This window comes from Mobula hypostoma, chromosome 6 (assembly GCF_963921235.1).
Source record: "Mobula hypostoma chromosome 6, sMobHyp1.1, whole genome shotgun sequence".
Lineage (NCBI taxonomy): Eukaryota > Metazoa > Chordata > Chondrichthyes > Myliobatiformes > Myliobatidae > Mobula > Mobula hypostoma.
In genome coordinates, this window is record NC_086102.1 from 39991989 (window position 1) to 40016380 (window position 24392).

The 24392-nt window shown below is 44.2% G+C and overlaps 1 protein-coding gene across 1 annotated transcript in view; it reads left to right on the forward strand.

Moving 5' to 3' along the window:
• gsk3ba (glycogen synthase kinase 3 beta, genome duplicate a) overlaps positions 1-24392 on the forward strand; it is a 184646-nt gene that overhangs the window by 88004 nt on the left and 72250 nt on the right. The window contains exon 3 of the mRNA XM_063050632.1: positions 23129-23212. Coding sequence (XP_062906702.1) covers positions 23129-23212 — 84 coding nt within the window. The remainder of the gene's footprint in view (positions 1-23128; positions 23213-24392) is intronic.

Genomic DNA, 24392 nt, shown 5'->3' on the forward strand with positions numbered 1-24392 from the left:
TTTTGTGATCACAAATCCTCTTTTCAGTTCTCCAATCTATTGAATCCCCTATTACCACTGGTCTCTTCTCCCACTTTCTTTTCTGAACCACAGTGCCAGACTCGGTGCCACCATTGTGGTTGATGCGACTTTCTACTGGAAGACCTTCCCCCTCCCCCAACAGTATCCAAAGCTGCATGCCTATTATTGAAGGGAATAACGGCCATAGGGCTACACTGCACCATCTATCGAAAATATACCGCCCTAAAGAGAGAATATAAGGAATTGGAAAAGAAGATAAAAAGCAGGACCTCAAGGGTAGTAATCACCAGTTTGCAGCCTGTACCATGCATTCACTTTTCCCCTCTGACACTTACTCAACCAGCTGTCTCCAGAAACTTGGGTGTGATTATCTACAAGAAAAAATCTGCAGATGCTGGAAATTGAAGCAACACACACAAAATGCTGAAGGAATTCAGCAGGCCAGGCAGCATCTACGGAAACATGTACAGTCGACATTTTGGGCCGAGACCCTTTGGCAGGACTGGAGAAAAAAGATGAAGAGTAGATTTAAAAGGTGGGGGGAGGGGAGAGAGAAACACAAGGTGATAGGTGAAACTTGAGGGATGAAATAAAGAGCTGGGAAGTTGATTGGTAAAAGAGATACAGGGTTTGAGAACGGGGAGTGTGATAGAGGACAGAAGGCCATAGAAGAAAGAAAAGTGGGGAGAAGCACTAGATGGAGTCAGTGGACAGGCAAGGAGATGAGGTGAGAGAGGGAAAAGGGGATGGGGGATGGTGAAGGGGGGCATTACCGTAAGTTTGAGGAAATCAATGTTCATGCCATTTGATTGGAGGCTACCCAGACGGAATATAAGATGTTGTTCCTCTAACCTGAGTGTGGCCTCATCGTGACAATAGAGAAGGCCATGGATTGACATATTGGAATGGGAAGTGGAATTAAGATGGGTGACCACTGGGAGACCCAGCTTCATCTGGCGGACGGAGCGTGGGTGCTTGGCGAAGCAGTCTCCCAATCTACAGCAGGTCTCACTGTTATACAGGAGTCCGCACCAGACATAGTATATGACTCAAACAGACTTGCAGGTGAAGTGTCACCTCACCTGGAAGGACTGTTTGGGACCCTGAATGGTAGTGAGGGAGAAGGTGTAGGGGCAGGTGAAGCACTTGTTCTGCTTGCGAGGGTAAGTGCAGGGAGGGACAAACTAACAAGGAAGTCGCGTAGAAAATTGATCCCTGCGGAAAGTGGGAGGAGTGAAAGATGTGGTGGGATCTCGTTGGAAATGGTGGAATCCCATTGGAAATGGTAGAAGTTCCATAGAATTATGTGCTGGACATGGAAGCTGGTGGGGTGGTAGGTGAGGACAAGAGGAGCCCTGTCCTTGGTAGGGTGGCAGGAGGATGGGATGAGAGCAAATGTGCATGAAATGGAAGAGATGCGGTTGAAGGCAGCGTTGATGGTAGAGGAAGGGAAGCCCCTTTCTTTGGGGAAAAAAAAAGCCATCTCCTCTGTTCTGGAATGAAAAGCCTCATGGAATGAGAGCAGGCAGAGATGGAGGAATTGAGAGAAGGGGGTGGCATTTTTATAAGTGTCCGTGAGTTTATAATAGACATCAGTAGATGAGTTGTCTCCAGAGCTAGAGAAAGATCAAGAAAAGGGAGAAGGAGGTGTCAGAAAAGAATCAGGTAAATTTGAGGGCAGGGTGGAAGTTGGAGGCGAAGTTGATGAGCTCTGCATGGGTGCAGGAAGTAGCACCATTGCAGTTATTGATGTAACATAGGAAAAGTGAGGAGTGGACACCAGTGTAAGTTTGGAATATAGACTGTCCCATGTAGCCAACAAAAAGGCAATCATGGCTGGGACTCATGCGAGTGCTGATGACTACACCTTTTGTTTGAAGGAAATGGGAGGAGCCAAAGGAGAAATTATGAAGAGTGAGGACCAGTTCTGCTAGATGATGATTACCACCTCATTTTATCTATCACCTCATTCTCCCAATTGAGCTGTAGGTCCTCCAGATCAATCTCCAGTTCCCTAACCTGACCTATAAGGAGCTACATTCAGATGCACTTCTCGCAGATGTAGCAATCGGGGAGATTGGATATCTCCCAGATCTTGCATATTGTGTTTGAAGAGCACACCACTGACCTGGGATTCATTCCCACTATGCCAGCTAGGCACTAATAAAGAAAGAAATTGAAACTTAAGAGAAAGACTAACCTAGCCTTCGCCTCTCCCGCTAAAGCCTCTTGAGCCAAAGCCTCAGTTCCCCACTTTAACTCTGACCTGTTTCTACAGTAGCTGCTCTGCTTAAACCTATCTTTTTATTGGCCTTTGGCAAGCTCCCAGTTACCCAAATGATCTCAATCTCCGCAGAATGGCCTGTCAACCCCAGCATGCTTTTGAAATCTGGCACTAAACTCCATAAGGGTAGTGCTCACTTGTTTTTAAAATCTGGCGCTAAATTCCATAGCAGTTAGCGTGAGGCTATTAGATTGGGGCGTCAGAAGCTCAAAGTTCAATTCTGGTGCTGTCTGTAAGGAGTCTGTATGCATCCACCCAAGGAATGCATAGGTTTTCTCTGGGTGCTCCAGTTTCCTCCCACAGGCTCAAAAAGGTACCATGTAGGTTAATTGTTCATTGTAAATTGTCCAGTTATTAGGTAAGGGTTAAAATCATGGTTGTCGGGTTGCTGGGTGGTGTGGCTGGAAGGGCCTATCCTGCACTAGATATCAATAAATTAAAAATAAATGTTGTTGTAGACAGTGTAGAAGGTTATGAAAAATTATGGGATGAACAGCTTGGTATGTGGCTGAGGATTGGCAAATAACATTCAAATTCAGATAAATGTAAGGAAGATCAAGTCAGGGTAAGATGTGTGCATTGAATAGTAGTGCCTTAGAGAGTCTTACAAAATAGGGACTTCGGAGTGCAAGTGCATAGTTCACTCAGTGGGGTGCCACATGTAAATAGGGTGATGAAGAAGGCATCTGATACTGTGGCCTTCATTAGACAGGGCACTAAGTAGAGAAGCTTGGGATCTAACCCATCTGTGCCTCTCATCATTTTACATCTCTTTAGTTTCCCCTCAGATTCTGCTCCAGAGAAACTAATGCGAGTCTAACAAACTTCCTCGTAGCTAAATACTCTCTAATCCAGGCAGCATCCAAGTGAACCTCTTTTGCACCTCGCCTTCACATCCTTCCTGTAATGCAGTGACCAGAGCATGCTATACTCAGCTGCTACCTAACTTCACTACTTTTATACTTGACACACTGAAGAATGAAGGCAAGTATGTTTTTTGCTACCTTTACTGTATTGCCAATTTCAGGGATTTATGGACTTTCACCCCAAGATCATGATTTATCAATACTCCTAATAGTCTTGCCATTTACTGTATACTTTCCTCTTGAAATTGGTCTCCCTAAGTTTAACATTTCAAATTTGGCCAGATTAAATGCCATCAGCCATTTGTGTCCCCACATTTCATACTGATCTAAATCCTGATGAACCCTTTGACAACCCTTTTCACCATCCACAAATCACAAACAAGAGGTCACAGCCCTGATCCGTAGAACACCACCTGGCACCGAGCTCCAATTAGAAAAACACCCTTCCCATAAGACCATAAGATATAGCAGCAGAATTAGGCCATTTGACCTTTTGAGTCTGCTCCACCATTTTATCATGGCTGATTTATTTTTCCTCTCAGCACCAATCTTCTGCCTCATCCTCCCCCACCCCCGTGTCTCTTCGTGCCCTAGCCAGTCAAGAATCTATCAACCTCTGTCTTAAATATACATAAAGACTTGGCCTCAACACCTGCCTGTGGTAATGAATTCCACAGATACACCACTCTCTGGCTAAAGAAGTTCCTCCTCTTCTCTGTTCTGTGAGGACACACCTCTATTCTGAAGCTGTGTCCACCACACCTGGAGTATTGTGTGCAGTTTTGGTCCCCTAATCTGAGGAAAGACATCTTTGCCATAGAGGGAGTACAAAGAAGGTTCACCAGATTGATTCCTGGGATGGCAGGTCTTTCATATGAAGAAAGACTGGATGAACTGGGCTTGTACTCGTTGGAATTTAGAAGATTGAGGGGGGATCTGATTGAAACGTATAAGATCCTAAAGGGATTGGACAGGCTAGATGCGGGAAGATTGTTCCCGATGTTGGGGAGGTCTAGAACGAGGGGTCACAGTTTGAGGATAGAGGGGAAGCCTTTTAGGACCGAGGTTAGGAAAAACTTCTTCACACAGAGAGTGGTGAATCTGTGGAATTCTCTGCCACAGCAAACTGTTGAGGCCAGTTCATTAGCTATGTTTAAAAGGAAGTTAGATATGGCCCTTGTGGCTACAGGGGTCAGGGGGTATGGAGGGAAGGCTGGGTTCTGAGTTGGATGATCAGCCATGATCATAATAAATGGCGGTGCAGGCTCGAAGGGCCGAATGGCCTACTCCTGCACCTATTTTCTATGTTTCTATGTTTCTATGTTTCTAGTCTTGCACTCTCCCAGCAGAGGAAATGTTCTCTCCACATCCACTCTATCAAGGCCTTTTACCATTCAATAAGTTTCAATTAGGTCGTCCCTCATTCTTCTGAATTCTAGTGAATGCAGGCCTAGATCGGGACTGCAGAGCGTCGTGGGAGCTGAATTGTGAAGGAAGGCAGTTTTTTTTAAAAACTTCTTCGAGTGCAAGAAGGTCGAGACTGCGCAGGCGCGTGACGTCAGCAGGACCACGCGGAGAGTTTAAAAAGGCGACCACCCTATACAGCGGGCAGCGGAGTGAGTGGGAGCAGAGTGTAGGGCTTTGGCTTCAACGGGCTTCGGCGATAAACGGGAAGAGGCGAGAGCGAAGCGCCAACTCTTTTTTTCTCTCTCCCCAACCCCCCCCACCCCTTTTGCGAATCGGCCCGGACAGACAGGAACAGCAGGGCTCTCACAGCTAACGGTTTAAAAAGTTTGTCTGTTTGGCGAGGTAAGTGGGTGAGTAGACTTATTTTTCCTGTTTCATTCGTGTAGAATTAGATAGCATGCCTGCAGGGTTAGTGCTTTGTTCAGGGTGTCAGATGTGGGAATCCTGGGAGACTTCCAGCCTCCCTGATGGCCACATCTGTGCCAGGTGCACCGAGTTGCAGCTCCTCGGAGACCGTGTTAGGGATCTGCAGCTGCAGCTTGATGACCTAGTGCTTATCAGGGAAAGTGAAGAGGTGATAGACGGGAGCTACAGGGAGGTAGTCATCCCTAGGCTACAGGAGTCAGAACACTGGGTCACTGTCAAGAGAGGGAAGGGAAATGCCCAGATAGTGGAGAGCACCCCTGTGGCTGTCCCCCTCAGCAACAAATATCTTGTTCTGGATGCTGTTGAGGGGGATGACCTGACAGGGGACGCCCACAGTGACCGGGTCTCTGGCACTGAGCATGGCGCTGTTGTGCAGGAGAGAAGGAGGGTGAAGAGAAATGCGGTAGTCGTGGGGGATTCCATAGTCAGGGGAACAGACAGGAGATTCTGTGAGCCTGACAGAGATACCCGCATGGTGTGTTGCCTCCCAGGTGCCAGGGTACGGGATGTCTCGGATCGGGTCCTGAATATTCTAAAGGGGGAGGGTGAGCAGCCAGTTGTCTTGATACATGTTGGTACCAATGACATAGATAGGACAAAGGAGGAGGTCCTGAAGAGAGATTTCCAGGAGTTAGGAAGGAAGCTGAGAAGCAGGACCTCCAGGGTAGTAATCTCGGGATTGCTACCTGTGCTACGTGCTAGCGAGGGCAAGAGTAGTCGGATCAGGCAGATGAATGCCTGGCTGAGAGACTGGTGTAGGGGGCAGGGCTTCAGATTCTTGGATAATTGGGATTTCTTCTGGGGGGAGTATGACCTGTTCAAAAAGGACAGGTTACACCTGAACCCGAAGGGGACCAATATCCTGGCGGGAAAGTTTAATAGAGATGTTAGGGAGGGTTTAAACTAATTTGGCAGGGGGATGGGAACCGGAATGATAGAGCGGAGGAAGGGGAAAACAGAAATAAATCTAAGATAGTGAGCAGTAAAGATATCAGGAAAGTCAGGCAGGTGATGGGGCAAATGTGTAGCCATTGGGATGAGTTGCAGTGCAATAAAGTTGCAGTGAAATCAAAGCAAAAAGTATCAAATACTGGTCTTAAGGTGTTGTACTTAAATGCACGCAGCATAAGAAATAAGGTGGATGATCTTGTTGTACAGTCTACAGATTGGCAGGTATAATATTGCGGCCATCACTGAGACCTGGCTAAAGGATGCATGTCTCTGGGAGCTAAACGTCCAAGGATACACGGTGTATCGGAAGGATAGGAAGGTAGGCAGAGGGGGAGGCGTGGCTTTATTGGTAAGAAATGATATTAAATCATTAGAAAGAGATGATATAGGATCGGAAGGTGCAGAATCTTTATGGGTTGAGCTAAGAAATAGCAGGGGTAAAAGGACCCTGATGGCAGTTATTTATAGGCCTCCAAACAGCTGCAGGGATGTGGACTACAAATTACAACTGGAAATAGAAAAGGCTTGTCAGAAGGGCAGTGTTATGATAATTGTGGGGGATTTTAACATGCGAGTAGATTGGAAAAATCAGGTCGGCACTGGATCTCGAGAGAGAATTTGTAGAATGTCTGCGAGATGGCTTTTTAGAACAGCTTGTTGTTGAGCCCACTAGGAGATCGGCTGTACTGGATTGGGTATTGTGTAATGAACCGGAGGTGATTGGAGAGATTGAGGTGAAAGAACCCTTAGAAGGCAGTGATCATAACATGATTGAGTTCACTGTGAAATTAGAAAAAGAGAAGCTGAAATCTGATGTGTCGGTGTTTCAGTGGAGTAAAGGAAACTACAGTGGCATGAGAGAGGAACTGGCCAAAGTTGACTGGAAAGAGACACTGGCGGGAAAGACGGCAGAGCAGCAGTGGCTGGAGTTTATGCGAGAAATGAGGAATGTGCAAGACAGGTATATTCCAAAAAAGAAGAAATTTTCGAGTGGAAAAAGGATGCAACCGTGGTTGACAAGAGAAGTCAAAGCCAAAGTTAAAGCTAAGGAAAGGGCATACAAGAAAGCAAAAATTAGTGGGAAGACAGAGGATTGGGAAGTCTTTAAAACCTTACAAAAGGAAACCAAGAAGGTCATTAAGAGAGAAAAGATTAACTATGAAAGGAAACTAGCAAATAATATCAAAGGGGATACTAAGAGCTTTTTCAAGTATATAAAGAGTAAAAGACAGGTGAGAGTAGATATAGGACCGATAGAAAATGATACTGGAGAAATTGTAATGGGAGATGAGGAGATGGCAGAGGAACTGAACAAGTATTTTTGCATCAGTCTTCACTGAGGAAGACAGCAGGATACCGGACACTCAAGGGTGGCAGGGAAGAGAAGTGTGCGCAGTCACAATTACGACAGAGAAAGTACTGAGGAAGCTGAATAGGCTAAAGGTCGATAAATCTCCTGGACCAGATGGAATGCACCCTTGTGTTCTGAAGGAAGTAGCTGTGGAGATTGCGGAGGCATTAGCGATGATCTTTCAAAAGTTGATAGATTCTGGCATGGTTCCGGAAGACTGGAAGATTGCAAATGTCACTCCGCTATTTAAGAAGGGGGCAAGGAAGCAAAAAGGAAATTATAGACCTGTTAGCTTGACGTTGGTGGTTGGGAAGTTGTTGGAGTCGATTGTCAAGGATGAGGTTACAGAGTACCTGGAGGCGTATGACAAGATAGGCAGAACTCAGCATGGATTCCTTAACGGAAAATCCTGCCTGACAAACCTATTACAATTTTTTGAGGAAATTACCAGTAGGCTAGACAAGGGAGATGCAGTGGATGTTGTATATTTGGATTTTCAGAAGGCCTTTGAGAAGGTGCCACACATGAGGTTGCTTAACAAGATAAGAGCCCATGGAATTACAGGAAAGTTACATACGTGGATAGAGCATTGGCTGATTGGCAGGAAACAGAGAGTGGGAATAAAGGGATCCTATTCTGGTTGGCTGCCGGTTACCAGTGGTGTTCCACAGGGATCCGTGTTGGGGCCGCTTCTTTTTACATTGTACATCAACAATTTGGATTATGGAATAGATGGCTTTGTGGCTAAGTTTGCTGACGATACGAAGATAGGTGGAGGGGCTGGTAGTGCTGAGGAAACGGAGAGTCTGCAGAGAGACTTGGATAGATTGGAAGAATGGGCAGAGAAGTGGCAAATGAAGTACAATGTTGGAAAGTGTATGGTTATGCACTTTGGCAGAAAAAATAAACGGGCAGACTATTATTTAAATGGGGAAAGAATTCAAAATTCTGAGATGCAAAGGGACTTGGGAATGCTCGTACAGGATTCCCTTAAAGTTAACCTCCAGGTTGAGTCGGTAGTGAAGAAGGTGAATGCAATGTTGGCATTCATTTCTAGAGGAATAGAGTATAGGAGCAGGGATGTGATGTTGAGGCTCTATAAGGCGCTGGTGAGACGGATTACTGTGGGCAGTTTTGGTCTTATTTAAGAAAGGATGTGCTGACCTTGGAGAGGGTACAGAAAAGATTCACTAGAATGATTCCGGGAATGAGAGGGTTAACATATGAGGAACGTTTGTCCGCTCTTGGACTGTATTCCTTGGAGTTTAGAAGAATGAGGGGAGACCTCATAGAAACATTTCGAATGTTGAAAGGCATGGACAAGGTGGATGTGGCAAAGTTGTTTCCCATGATGGGGGAGTCTAGTACGAGAGGGCATGACTTCAGGATTGAAGGGCGCCCTTTTAGAACAGAAATGCGAAAAAAAATTTTTAGAGGGTGGTGAATCTATGGAATTTGTTGCCACGGGCAGCAGTGGAGGCCAAGTCATTGGGTGTATTTAAGGCAGAGATTGATAGGTATCTGAGTAGCCAGGGCATCAAAGGTTATGGTGAGAAGGTGGGGGAGTGGGACTAAATGGGAGAATGGATCAGCTCATGATAAGATGGCAGAGCAGACTTGATGGCCGAATGGCCGACTTCTGCTCCTTTGTCTTATGGTCTTATGGTCTAGAACCATCAGACACCCTTCATATGACAAGTCATTCAATCCTGAATCATTTTCGTGAACCTCCTTTAATCCTTCCCAGTTTCATCACATCCTTTCTAAGATAAGGGGTCCAAAACTGCTCACAGTACTCCAAGTGAGGCCTCACCAGCACTTTATAAAGTCTCAACATTACATCTGTTTATGTTCTAGTCCTCTTGAATTGAATGCTAGCATTGCATTTGCCTACCTCACCACCGACTCAACCTGCAAGTTAACTTTTAGGGAATCCTACATAAGGCCTTCATTAGACAGGGCACTGAGTAGAGAAGCTTGGGATCTAACCCATCTATGCCTCTCAAGACCCTTTGTACCTCAGATTTTTGTATTTTCTCTCCATTTAGAAAATAGTCAACCTTTTCATTTCTTCTGGCAAAGTGCATGACTGTACTCCATTTGCTACTCCTTTGCCCATTCTCCTAGTCTAAGACCTTCTATAGCTTTCTACTTCCTCAAAGCTACCTGCCCCTCCTTCATCTTGGTATCATCTGCAAACTCTGTAGCAAAGCCATCAATTCCATCATCCAAATCATTGACATATAATGTAAAAAAGAATCGGTCCCAACACAGACCCCTGTGGAACACCACTAGTCACAGGCAACCAACAAGAAAATGCTCCTTTTATTCCCACTCATTGCCTCTTGCCAATTAGCCACTGCTTTATCCATGCTAGAATCTATCCTGTAATACCATGGGCTTGTAGCTTGTTAAGCAACCTTGTGTGGCACCTTGTCAAAGGCCTTTTGAAAATCCAAGTCCACAACATGAACTGACTCTCTTTTGTCTATCCTGTGTGTTATTTCTCACAGAATTCCAACAGATTTGTCAGGCAAGATTTTCCCTTGAGGAAACCATGTTAACTATGGCCTATTTTATCATGTGCTTCCAAGTACCCAGAAACCACATCCTTAGCAATTGACTCTAACATCTTCCCAACCACTGAGGTCAGACTAACTGCCCTGTAATTTCCTTTCTTCTTCCTCCATCCCTTTTTAAAGAGTGGAGTGGCATTTGTAGTTTTCTGTCTTCCAGATCCATTCCAGAATATAATGATTCTTGAAAGATCATTACAAATGCCTCCACAATCTCTTCAGCTATCTCTTTCAGAACTCTGGGCTGTACAGCATGTGGTCCAGGTGACTTGTATACCTTCAGACCTTTCAGTTTCCCAAGAACCTTCTCTCTTGTAATAGAAACTTCACACATTTCATTACCCTGATACTTTGAACTTCCACCATACTGCTGGTGTCTTCCTCAGTGAAGACTGATACAAATACTTATTCAGTTCATCTGCTATTTTCTTGTCCCCCATTTCTACCTCTCCAGCTCATTGCCCAGTGGATCAGTATCCACTCTTGCCTCTCGTTTACACTTTATGTATCTGAAGAAACTTTTGGTATCCTCTTTAACATTAGTGGCTAACTTACTTTCATATTCCACCTTTACCTTTTTAATGACTTTTTTAGTTGCCTTTTGTTGGTTTTTAAAGCTTCCCAATTCTTCTCACGAATTTTTGCTCTATTATATGTCCTCCTTTTTGCTTTTATGTTGGCTTTAACTTCTCTTGTTAACCATGGTTGTGTCACCTGTCCTTTAGAAGACTACTTCCTCTTTGGGATGTATATATCTTGTGCCTTCTGAAGTGCTTCCAGAAATTCCAGCCGTTGCTGCTCTGCCGTCATCCCTGGCAGTGTTTTTTTTCCTGTTTTAACTCCCCTCTTATGCTTCTGTAATTCCCTTTACTCCACTCTAATACTGATCTGACTTTAGCTTCTCTTTCTCGTATTTCAGGGTGAATTCGATCATATGATCACTTGCTCCTAAGGGTTTTATACCTTAAACTTTCTAATCAATCTCAGTTTATGGCATAATACCCAATTCAGAGTAGCTGATCCTGTAGTGGGCTCAACCATGAACTTCTCAAAAAAGCCATCTTGTAGGCATTCTAGAAATTCCCCTTCTTCGAATCCAGCATCAGCTTGATTTTCCTAATCTACTACCATATTGAAATCTCCCATGACTATCGCAACATTGCCCTTTTGGCATGCATTTTCTATCTCCCATTGTAACTTGTAGACCACATCCTTACTACTGAATGGTAGTCTATATATAACTCCCATCCATGTCTTTTTACCCTTGTAGTTCCTTAGCTCTATCCACAATGATTCAACGTCCTCTGACCTTGTGTCAACCCTTTCTAATGATTTGATTTCATTTTTTACCAACAGAGCAACACCGCTGCCTCTACCTTACTGCCTGTCCTTTCGATACAATGTGTATTTTTGGAGATCTATAATTTCCCATTTGTCTTCTATGTCTAAGCCGATTTCAAATCTAATTTAACAAGTCGACATGGATCCCATGTTCCTTAATCTCTGGATCAACTTACTCGGCGGGTGGCGGGGGGCAGTGGTGTGTGTGGTGACCTTGTTGAAAGCTTCACTGAAGTCAATATTATACAACATCCATTGCCCTCTCTTTATCAAAGTCATTTTTTCAAAAACTTAATCAAGTTTGTTTGACATGACTCCCCTGCAGAAAGCCATGCTGGCTGTCCCTTATTACTCTATGCTTTTCTAGATGTGAGTAGATTCTGTCTCTAGGAATCTTCTTTAATATTTGACTTGCTACTGATGTGTAAAGTTCACCACCATATAACTCTTTGATTTATCTGAATTGCCTTTCCTAAACAGAGCTACATTGGCTATTCTCCAGTCCTCTGAGAGCTCGCATGTGGCTTAAAAGATACAAAGATCTCTGTCAAAGCTCCAGCAATCTGCTGTCTTACCCCTCTCAATAACTGAAGATCCCATCAGGTACTTGGGGCTTTATCCACTTTAATGTTCTTCAAGAGCCCCAATACCTAAATAGCAAAATGCCTTAGAATATCAAATTTCAAAGTAAATTTGTCATTGTGAATGTATGTCACCACATGCAACCCTAAGATGGACCTTGGAGAGCACTCTAACTGGCTGCATCATTGTCTGTATGGAGGTGGGAGTGCTACAGCACAGGATCGAAATAAGCTGCAGAAATTGTAAACTTAGACAGCTCCATCATGGGCACTAGCCTCCATGGTATCCAGGCTGTCTTCAAGGAGGGATGCCTCCAGAAGGCGGCATCTATAATTGTGGACCCCCATCACCCAAGGTATGCCTTGTTTTCATTGCTACCGCTACCATCAGGAAGGAGCTACAGAAGCCAGAAGGTGCATACGCAAGGATTTAGGAACAGTTTCTGCCCCTCTGCCCTCTGATTTCTGAATGGACATTGAACCCATGAGCACTACTTCACTACTTTTTTATTTCTGTTATTTTGCACTGCTTATTTAATTTCTGTGTGTACGGATGTGATGTGTGTATATGTTTTTTATTATGTATTGCTGCCGCAGAGACAACAAATTTCATAAAGTATGCCAGTGATATTAAACCTGATTCTGATTTTCTTGTGGGCAATCACAATAAATCCAAGAAAGACAATAGAATCAATGAAAGGCCATACCCAACAAGATTACCAAACAAGCATTGTGCCAAAGCCAACAAGAAGTGCAAATACAAAAGAAAAAAGTAATAAATAAATAGCAATAAATATAGAGAGCTGAGATAAAGTCCTTGACAGTGAGTCCATAAGTTGTGGGTACAGTTCAGTGATGGGGTGAGTGAAGTTATCCCCAGTCAGGAGACTGATGGTTGAGGGGTAATAACTGTTCCTGAACCTGGTAATGTGGGCCCTGAGGCTCCTGTAGTGAGAAGCAAACATGGCCTGGATGATGGCCTTGGTGATGGACACCGCTTTCCTGTGACAGCACTTCGTGTAGATGTGCTCAGTGGTGGGGAGGGTTTTACCCGTGATGGACTACTTTTTGTAGGATTTTTGTGTTCAAGGGCATTGGTGTTTCCATGCTAGGCTGTGGTGCAACTAGTCAATATACTCTCCACCACACATCTATAGAAGTTTGTCAAAGTTTTAGATGTCATGCCAAATCTTTGCAAACTTCTAAGGAAGTAGAGGCCTTACTGTGTGTTCTTTATAATGGCACTTGCGTGCTGGGCCTAGGGCAGATCCTCTGAAGTGATAATACCAAGGAATTTGAAATTGCTGACCCTCTCCACCTCTGATTCCCCCGATGAGGACTGACCAGCATACCTTACCTGATCTATCCTCCATGTCTTTTTTCTGGAAGATCATTTGGGATTTGTAATTTCCTCCATTTCTCTTATGCCATGGTATAGAAACCATATTCTGTAGACTTGTTTTGAGTCAGAATTTTTTTTTATTGTTTTCTAAGATCTATATTAATTTTAATTACTTTCCTTAATTTTTGAGGATTCCTGCATTACATTTTATATCAAAGATGTTGTCTGTAGCTGCCACTTGGTATTTATGTCATATTCACCAAGTTATTTTCAGTTGCAGTGGTGCATTGAATAACACGAGTGAGACCCTCCACTTCAAGAGATCTAGATTTGTCATGAAGAATTCTTTAACAACTCTGAGTAACATTTCCTCGTTGCTGACAATCAACATATGCACTCAATGATGTGTGCTTAGCCCCTGCTGACTGTATGGCTTGGTGCAGTTCAAATACCATCTATAAATTCACCAATGGCACAGCTGTTGGCAGAATTTGAAATGGTGTCGAGGAGGCAAACAGGAGTGAGATTGGCTGGTTGAGTGGTGTTGCAACAACAACCTTGCATTCAACACCAGTGAGACTAAGGAATGGAAAGCATGAGCAGCTTCCAAGTTCCTGGGTTTCAACATCTCTGAAGGTCTATCGTAGGTCCAACATATCAATGCAGTTGCGAAGAAGGCATGCCAGCAGCTTTATTTCAAGAGTTTGTGGTGATTTGCTATGTCACCAAAGATTCCAGCAAATTTCTTCTGATGTACAGTGAAGTTTATCAATAGCTGGTCTGGAAGCACAAATGCATAGGATTGGAGAGGGTTATAAACTCAGCCAACTCCATTGTGGTCATTAGCCTCCCTGCAATTGAGGACATCTTCCAAAGATGATGTCTTAAGAAAGCAGCATCATAAAGAACTCTCATCACCCAAGATGTGTCCCCTTATTACCACTATTAAGGAGGAGGTACAGGAGCCTGAAGGTGCACACTCAACATTTTAGAAGCGGCGTCTTCCCCTCTGCCGTCAGATTTCTGAGTGTTCTATAAACTCATGAACACTACCACACTATTGTGCTCTGTTGTTGCACTATTTTTATACACATTCTTGTCATTTATGGTCATTTTATGTATTGCTTTGCACTGCTGCTGCAAAACAGCAAATTCCATGACATGTCAGTGATAATAAACCCAATTCTATTTCTGATACAGGTTTCCACCGCCATCCGAAGGTGGAGCGTTCCTATGGAACGGTTCGTAAGCCGAAATGTTGTAAAGCGAAGAAGCAATTACCATTTATTTATATGGGAAAATTCTGTGAGCGTTCGCAGACCCAAAAATAACCTACCAAATCATGCCAAATAGCACATAAAACCTAAAATAACAGTAACATACAGTAAAAGCAGGAATGATATAAATACACAGCCTATATAAAGTAGAAATACTTTTCCACAATCATTACTGCACTGTTCTCCGTAGTGAAAATCTCACGCAAGCACCATCGGCAGAAAATCTCACTGAAGCACAGTTGGCAAAAACACAGCGCAAGCGCTCTCCAGTAACCTTTAAGCTATGAAGCTGCCAAATCATACCAAATAACACGTAAAAATACACAGCCGATATAAAGTAGAAATAATGTATGTACAGTGTAGTATCACTTACTAGAATTGGGACAGGACCAAGCACACTGATGATGGTGTGTTAGACTGAGTCGTCGCAGGTTGGCTGGTGCAGTGGCCCCCACCCTCCAGGCCGCTGACAGGTACCGAACCGCGAAGCATGCAGGGGTCCAGCGGTAGCCGGGAGGCATTCAGCACATCATTAAGAAAAAAGCTGAAATAAACATGCTAATTAATTAGGTGCTGCCCGGCACGTAATTGTCGGCTCAGATCAGTGCCGATTGCATCGCCTTTGATTTGGGCCGACGTTTAAGTGTGGGGTGGCACCTAATTAATTAGCATGTTTATTTCGGCTTTTTTCTTAAAGGTGTGCTGTATGCCTACCGGCTACTGCTGCATTTTCGCGAATTGGTACAGTATCTGTCCACGGCCTGGGTGTTGGGCTGGTGGGACACGGGGGTGTCATCTCGTCATTCTCCCTCTGTCCCTCTGAATATACCTCTTGCCCATCCTCTGGGTCACCCCCCCCCCCCGTCTTTCTCCCTAGGCCTCCTGTCCCATGATCCTCTCGTATCCCCTTTTGCCTATCACCTGTCCAGCTCTCGGCTCTATCCCTCCCCCTCCTGTCTTCTCCTATCATTTTGCATCTCCCCCTCCCCCTCCCCCTCCAGCTTTCATATCCCTTACTCACTCTTCCTTCAGTTAGTCCTGACGAAGGGTCTCGGCCTGAAACGTCGACTGCGCCTCTTCCTATAGATGCTACTTGGCCTGCTGCGTTCACCAGCAACTTTGATGTATGTTGCTTGAATTTCCAGCATCTGCAGAATTCCTGTTGTTTGCGTTTAAATTCACTACTGCGAAGCCTCTTCCGGTGATGCCTACACCGAAGAAGTTTAGATCCTCTTTTCGACGGGAGTTCAGTGAAACCATCTCTCACTGCTCCCCATCTGTAATTTCTTCGGCTCTTCAACTTTTCGACCACATTTTGACTCAGACTCGCTATCACAGCCATGTATCCTTTCTTGGAACGTGCCTCCGTCGCCAACTTACTCCAGTTGGCTTTAGGATTCGTTTCCAAGCCTCTCAATTTGGACCTTCTGAGGATCCCAGGTACTCACATTTTATTGACTCTGCCTCTCGCCGCTTCTCCCGTCAAGCTCTGAAGGCGACGCTCTCCGCCATGAGGAGGTACTTGGTGTCCCTATCCCAGACCCTTACACACCTTCGGGACACTTTCTTCGCCGTCTGTAATGGTCCTACCCGGTATTTCATCCTCCGTCGGATCCACGCCTGCAATCGCCGTTTTTTTGACTTTGTCATGTTAGGCAAAGATCGCAAGATCTTACATCTACGGACTCCAGAGCCTGCCGGCCCCGACGCTAGCAGGCATGAACTTTCAATTGCGGTGCCTGCCATTGATCTCGGCGGCTCCAACACCTCAGGACATATTCAAAACCCGGACTCCAGCAACGACCATGGACACATTCGAAATGATTACGCAACCACCAACTGCGACACCAGCCTTGAACTCCAGGCCGGGTCTTTATGTGCTGCTGTTGTGACTCCCGTCTCCCCTTCCCCCACCACCACTCTGCAACCCCGTCTTCCTCAGATCCCACCGTCAACTCCTGGGCCCTCAGAGGCTCCATCTTCCTCTCACCCCAACCCTCCCCTCTCCATTGACACCCCCAGCCTCCCCCCTCCCCCCTCTGATCCCAGCTCTCATCCGTGCCGGGTCTTTACCATCCCCTCCGACCTTCAACTGTCGGAGGCAGAACGCTCTGTTCTCAGTAAGGGCCTCACGTTTGTCCCCCTTCGCCCACACCTCAGCGAGTTCCGTGTTCGCCACGATGCGGAACTTTTCTTCCGCCGTCTCCGTCTCCGAGCCTACTTCTTCGGCAAGGACTCTTCCACCCCCACCGATGACCCCTTCTCCCGTCTTCAACCCTCCTCTTCTTCATGGACACCCCGCTCTGGTCTTCTGCCTGCTCTGGATCTCTTTATTGCCAACTGCCGACGGGACATCAACCGTCTCGACTTCACCGCACCTTGTCCCCATTCCAACCTCACTCCTTCGGAACGCTCTGCTCTCCACTCCCTCCGCACTAATCCTAACCTTATTATTAAACCCGCTGATAAAGGGGGTGCTGTTGTAGTCTGGCGTACTGACCTCTACCTTGCTGAGGCACAGCGACAACTCGCGGATACCTCCTCTTATTTACCCCTCGATCGTGACCCCACCAAGGAGCACCAGGCCATTGTCTCCCACACTATCAACGACTTTATCCGCTCAGGGGATCTCCCATCCACTGCTACCAACCTTATAGTTCCCACACCCCGCACTTCCCGTTTCTACCTCCTACCCAAGATCCACAAACCTGCCTGTCCTGGCCGACCTATTGTCTCAGCTTGCTCCTGCCCCACCGAACTCGTTTCTGCATACCTCGACACTGTTTTATCACCCCTTGTTCAATCCCTTCCGACCTATGTTCGTGACACTTCTCACGCTCTTAAACTTTTCGATGATTTTAAGTTCCCTGGCCCCCACCGCTTTATTTTCACCATGGATGTCCAGTCCTTATATACTTCCATCCCCCATCAGGAAGGTCTCAAAGCTCTACGCTTCTTTTTGGATTCCAGACCTAATCAGTTCCCCTCTACCACCACTCTGCTCCGTCTAGCGGAATTAGTCCTTACTCTTAATAATTTCTCCTTTTGCTCCTCCCATTTCCTCCAAACTAAAGGTGTAGCTATGGGCACCCGTATGGGTCCTAGCTATGCCTGCCTTTTTGTTGGGTTTGTGGAACAATCTATGTTCCGTGCCTATTCTGGTATCTGTCCCCCACTTTTCCTTCGCTATATCGACGACTGCATTGGCGCTGCTTCCTGCACGCATGCAGAACTCGTTGACTTTATTAACTTTGCCTCCAACTTTCACTCTGCCCTCAAGTTTACCTGGTCTATTTCCGACACCTCCCTCCCCTTTCTAGATCTTTCTGTCTCTGTCTCTGGAGACAGCTTATCCACTGATATCTACTATAAGCCTACTGACTCTCACAGCTATCTGGACTATTCCTCTTCTCACCCTGTCTCTTGCAAAAACGCCATCCCCTTCTCGCAATTCCTCCGTCTCCGCCGCATCTGCTCTCAGGATGAGGCTTTTCATTCTAGGACGAGGGAGATGTCTTCATTTTTTAAAGAAAGGGGCTTCCCTTCCTCCACTATCAACTCTGCTCTTAAACGCATCTCCTCCATTTCACGTACATCTGCTCTCACTCCATCCTCCCACCACCCCACTAGGAATAGGGTTCCCCTGGTCCTCACCTACCACCCCACCAGCCTCCGGGTCCAACATATTATTCTCCGTAACTTCCGCCACCTCCAACGGGATCCCACCACTAAGCACATCTTTCCCTCCCCCCCTCTCTCTGCATTCCGCAGGGATCGCTCCCTACACAACTCCCTGGTCCATTCGTCCCCCCCATCCCTCCCCACTGATCTCCCTCCTGGCACTTATCCGTGTAAGCGGAACAAGTGCTACACATGCCCTTACACTTCCTCCCTTACCACCATTCAGGGCCCCAAACAGTCCTTCCAGGTGAGGCATCACTTCAGCTGTGAGTCGACTGGGGTGATATACTGCGTCCGGTGCTCCCGATGTGGCCTTTTATATATTGGTGAGACCCGATGCAGACTGGGAGACCGCTTTGCTGAACATCTACGCTCTGTCCGCCAGAGAAAGCAGGATCTCCCAGTGGCCACACATTTTAATTCCACATCCCATTCCCATTCTGACATGTCTATCCACGGCCTCCTCTACTGTAAAGATGAAGCCACACTCAGGTTGGAGGAACAACACCTTATATTCCGTCTGGGTAGCCTCCAACCTGATGGCATGAACATTGACTTCTCTAACTTCCGCTAGGCCCCACCTCCCCCTCGTACCCCAGCTGTTATTCATTTTTATGCACACATTCTTTCTCTCACTCTCCTTTTTCTCCCTCTGTCCCTCTGAATATACCTCTTGCCCATCCTCTGGGTCACCCCCCCCCCTGTCTTTCTCCCTAGGCCTCCTGTCCCATGATCCTCTCGTATCCCTTTTTGCCTATCACCTGTCCAGCTCTCGGCTCTATCCCTCCCCCTCCTGTCTTCTCCTATCATTTTGCATCTCCCCCTCCCCCTCCAGCTTTCATATCCCTTACTCACTCTTCCTTCAGTTAGTCCTGACGAAGGGTCTCGGCCTGAAACGTCGACTGCGCCTCTTCCTATAGATGCTGCTTGGCCTGCTGCGTTCACCAGCAACTTTGATGTATGTTGCTTGAATTTCCAGCATCTGCAGAATTCCTGTTGTTTGGTGTCATCTCGTCGTCTATTTCCATTAGAGCAGGCAGCTCATCTTTTCCTATGACTGCCCGCCTCGATGTTGAAGGTCGAGGTTCGTCATCTGCTGTGACTGATGTGGAAGGCTTGCTTGACTGCTGAGCCTCGCGCATTTTTCTATCACACAGTTGTTTGTAAGGACGCAGACCATGCTGCAAATATCTCCTAAATCTACGTACCCTTTCAAAATTAAAGTCGTACTTATCATTGCAGCGAAAATCTCACGCAGTTGCTTCACGTTCATTTCGCTACTGCATTCGGTTTGGATTGTTATCTTTTCCTCTTCCAATTACATCAGCTCTTCATCTATCAGTTCTTGGTCATGGGATGCCAAAACCTTTTCAACATCATGTTCGTCAGCTTCCACAAGCCAAACTCACTTTGTCCTTACTTCGTTCACCACGATTGAAACACTTAATTATGTCTAGTTTTACGCTAAGTATAACACCCTTACAAGCTCTTTTAGGCTTTTCCGACACCATAGAACTCATCTTGCAAACGGCTGCTTGGGGCGCGCGTTGCCTTTTATCGCTTGCTACTTTTTTTCGTAACAGTGAAAACACCTCTGAAAGCGAAAATGGTACTAATGTAGGTCTTTTGTAACAGTGAGGTTTCGTAAAGCGAACGGTCAAAAAGCGGGGGACACCTGTACTAATCTTTCACTGTCCTTGAACCTTTGCTGTTGAAATACTTTACAGATTGTGTAGCAGTTTTCCAAAGCAAGCTTTTTGCTGATATTTGACTGCCCTGCTAGTTCTCTTTATGCTGTGTATAGTTTCAGCTATAGTGTTATTTTCTCCTGCACTGAGAGTAATTCTGCTTTAAAAATTAGATTCCAATTCTTAAATCTAAATTTAGCATCTTTGAGCATTTGGTCATTTGACCTAGCGCTTTATAGTAAGTGTTAATGTTTGATGCCCTTCTACTCCATCAATTAATTGGATCTGTCAGGGAGCTAAATGCTGCATTTACAGCCTGATGCGTCAGGTTATGAAAAGTGTGTTTTACATCTTTGTCACTGAGTTTTGTTATTTAAAAAAGGCCTTTGCAAGTGTGTTTTTGAGAGTTGCTATGCATCTGTGGAGACCAAAGGTCTTTCCTCTTTCCCACAATCTTGATGCAGAAACACTGACATACACTTTTTGCATCCATAAATGCTACCTGACTGAGTTCTTCCAGAATTCCATTTAATGTATAAAATAATGACCTTGTTTTTTTTTAAAGTGAAATAAGTGGATTCTTTCAAAATAAAACTTTAAAACGTACTTTTCAGTGCTCTGAGTGTGAAAGGAACTCTTTATATTTAATTTTAATGGGAGTGTTAGATGGTGTGCTCTGAGGTTAATGCCAAATTTAGCTTGCCCAGAGGCATTAAGGTTTTGCATCCTGTCTTTTAAGAAACAAAATTACTACTCATGGCATGAGTGTAAATTAGCTGTTCAGTTCCAAAGTTGAATGTTTGAAGGGTCAACTTCTGCCATAGGATATTTTAAACTGGTACTATCAGTATAAAATTTCATAATCCAATGATTCCCTGAAAGGCCTTTTTAAAGGAAGTTAAGTTTTTTTATTTGAAGATACCCTTTTGATGGTATACCTGTTAACTATTTTTGTTGACATTTCACTAATCAATTGCCCTTGAATCCTGCCTCAAAATACAGCCATAAATAAGTATCTAATTGAATTGTTGAAATTCTGTGACTTTTTTAAGAGTAATTTAAAATTTAATTGATTCTATAGGAATTATACTTGGTTTACAATATTTGGCCAAGACGGAATTTGTTGTGACCTCCATTTTAGATTGGTTTTAGATTGTTGAAATGGATGAAGCCCTTTGATTTTAATTTGAACTTGTCAGGAAGAAAAAATCTTCCACTGCGCAAGCATTATTTTTTAAAACAGCATGCTATCTAGGTATGTCTGAAAAATGAAAGATGTCTTGACCAATGTACCATACACCATTTGAAAGCATTGTTAAGGGCAAGCAGATAGAGGAATAGAAACTATTTAATTTGATATGACAGGAAAATATGGAAAAAGTACCTTCAATGAATCCAGGAAATTAAACTCAAGCATACATTATGATGCAATTCAGTTGTACCTTGCAGGTGTAATTGTGGATATTGTTCCCTTCTTAGTTGTGGAGACTGCACTAAACATTTGGTGGTCACAGTACCTCTGAGACCGACCATGGCATGTTATTCATTCTAGAGTGCGGCATTTGAATTCTGCTTGTAAAACATAATTAGAGCATCTCCAGCAATGGCTTTCATCTTGGCACTGAGCTTTCTGGAGGTCTCACTGAATTTATTGTATGCACAATTTGCTCTAGGCAGCATTTGCACAGGTATAGCTTTCCAGTTGCAATTGTCGAGTGAACTTCTGCTTCATGTCTCAAAGAAACCAGTTTCATCATATCTCATCTTCTATCCGGTATCATAGATGAGTCGCCTTTACTTATAACTGATACATGGGAATATTGAAGCAGAAAATGCTGGAAATATTCGACAGGAAAAGGAGCATCTGCAAAAGGAGAAACTTAGAATTTATGATATTTCACTGGGACTGGTGACAATTATATAGATTATCAATCAGATGATATTTGGGGCAGTGGGGGAGGGGGGAGTCTGCAAGAGAACTTAAACAGGGAAAGTAGCATCTGAGGAGGCATATGAATGGTGCATCACCTGCTGAATTCCTCCACCTGTTTCTTCAGACTATAGCAGAAGCTCAAAAGTTCAGACTCTGCTGTGAACATATCCTTTGTATTTTCCCAAGCTGATCTATTACTGTCTGCTTGCTTAGCTTGGAAGTGCTCACCGATGCCACAAAATGTAGATACAGTGCTGAACAGCTGCTCTGAAATTGCCACAGGCTCTCTTGAACCAGCCAACATGAACATTTTGGATATTCTTGCTGGAGCAGTGTCACCTAACAACTGAGAACCAAAGGCAGTAGCATTGGATACTAGGCACCCTCTGTTTGATCAAACTGTGGCAGTTCATCTTCTGAAGTAGCACGGGAGCTCTGCCAGATAATAACATATGAACACAATACCTTTGATCATATGTAAGGAATTATCAGCATGAGTTGCAAAACTTGATAGTAGAATAAACATGAACAACAGGGTGACTATGGAGACAAATGAGACTATAGTTGCTGGAATCTGGAGCAACAATTAGTAATGTTTGATAAGGTTCTAGGAGTGGTAGCCATACGTGTGTGTGTGTGGTCTTTGTGGGTGCCATGAAATCTGTTCTGGGTTGGGGGCTGGCCCTTCCCATTGGTGCTGCCCTCACTTGGTGGAAGAACTATATTTTTTCTTCTTTGTGACTGTGTTACTCTGTTATCCTCCACTTGCTACTGCCTTCCAACTTCATTCTACTTTCCGCCCCTATCAGGTGCAACCTGCCCACCCAATATTTCATTTCTCCTCTGTCTCTGTCCAGATGCAAGATTTTAACAAGTCTTTCTCTACATCTCTCTTCCCCCCCCCCAACCCCCCACAGATGCTGCTCAGTATGCTGAGTTGATCCCTCAGATTGCTTGTTGCATCAGGGTGAATGTATAGTCTTATTCAGGCCTAAGAAGAGGAGGCCATAAACCATCAGTAGATAATTGTATAACCAAGAGTCGTCATGTCAGCCTTAAAAACGCAATCTCCTTCACTAAAACACTGCTTCTTCTACTTATGAAAGTCACATTTTTGACATTGAGTTGGGCCACTGCTCCATATTGGTCTTTGCAACATATCAGTTTGGATTTAAATGTAGGTTGTCAGAGGTCAAAGATTGCATGTGTCCTTAATAAGGAAGATTGCTACTTGGTCTTATTTTATGTGGTTTTCAGTACCATAGTATTAATATAAGCATACTTACCAGTCACAGATAGATGCTAATTAATGTACAGATGAAGTATTGTTATTTCTTTTACAGAATCGTGAACTGCAGATAATGAGAAAACTGGATCATTGTAATATCGTTCGATTACGATACTTCTTTTACTCAAGTGGAGAAAAGGTACATTTTTATTTTTTTGGCTTTCCAAAATGTTAAATGGCATTTTCCATTTCTTATTCAATGGCAAATTAAATGCATGAATCAAGATTTATTCTTCAGTTTCATAGTTGCAAAAATAGTTGTATTACCTAAGTTCCTAACTTAAGCTTTATGGCTAGCTGGGTCTTGCTTCCTTTCCTATTACAGTTTCATTTGTGTAAATATGCTGATTGTGAATGCAAGGACAGTTTTGATAGAAAGGGGTATTTCAGCATTTATTTGACAACATAGGATATTACTATACACTTGAAACATTTTACTTGGGTTCATTTTTGTGTTATTTCATCTGTAGGCTAACATTAATTACAGTGGCGAAGTATGGTTCTATTGCTAAATAGTATGTTTTACTTCAAGCCCCTCCCCCACCCACCTGACGTCACCTATCATCTTCTAGCTTGTCCTCATTCCCCCTCCCTCATCATCTCATTTTGTCTTCTTCCCTCTCCCCCATCTTCTTATTCTGGCTTCTTCCCCCTTTCTTTCTAGTCTTGACGTCTCGGCCCAAAATGCCAGCTGTTTATTCACTTGCATTGATACAGCCTGAGTTCTGCCAGATTTTGTATTTTGTGTGTGTTGCTCTGGGTTTCTAGCATCTGCAGGATCTCATGTCAATTATTCTTAATTATATAGCATTACTTCAGTGCAATCATGTAATGTACCTGACATCAATAGTCTGCAACCTATATCTGTAAACAAGTAGATTAATTGCTAGTGATATTTGTGCAGTCTTGTTTAAAGTGAGAACAGTTTTGGTTTGCATGAATGACTTGTTTTTTGCAGAATTAATTAAATTGGTAGCAATAAGCAAATTGTATCTTATTTGAGACTTTCATGTGCCTTTTTTATCTGGATGGTTATTCTGCATGTTTCTCAGTAGAAATTGATGTTTAATAACAGGTATAGCTAGTTGTAACCCATTTTATGTTAGTAGAAAATGGGGTACATCTACTTACACAATACAACTAAATAGTCATAACAAGAAGTAATTGCACTCTGTCTTGCACTTGCAGCAACAAAAGTACAAAGCTGTTAAGTTTGCATTTATTGTGCAAATATTAAGAGTGAAAGTGGTGATGGTAACTATTAATCAGGACACCAATTAATTATTTCTGAGTACCCAATTAGCCATCTGTAAAATCAA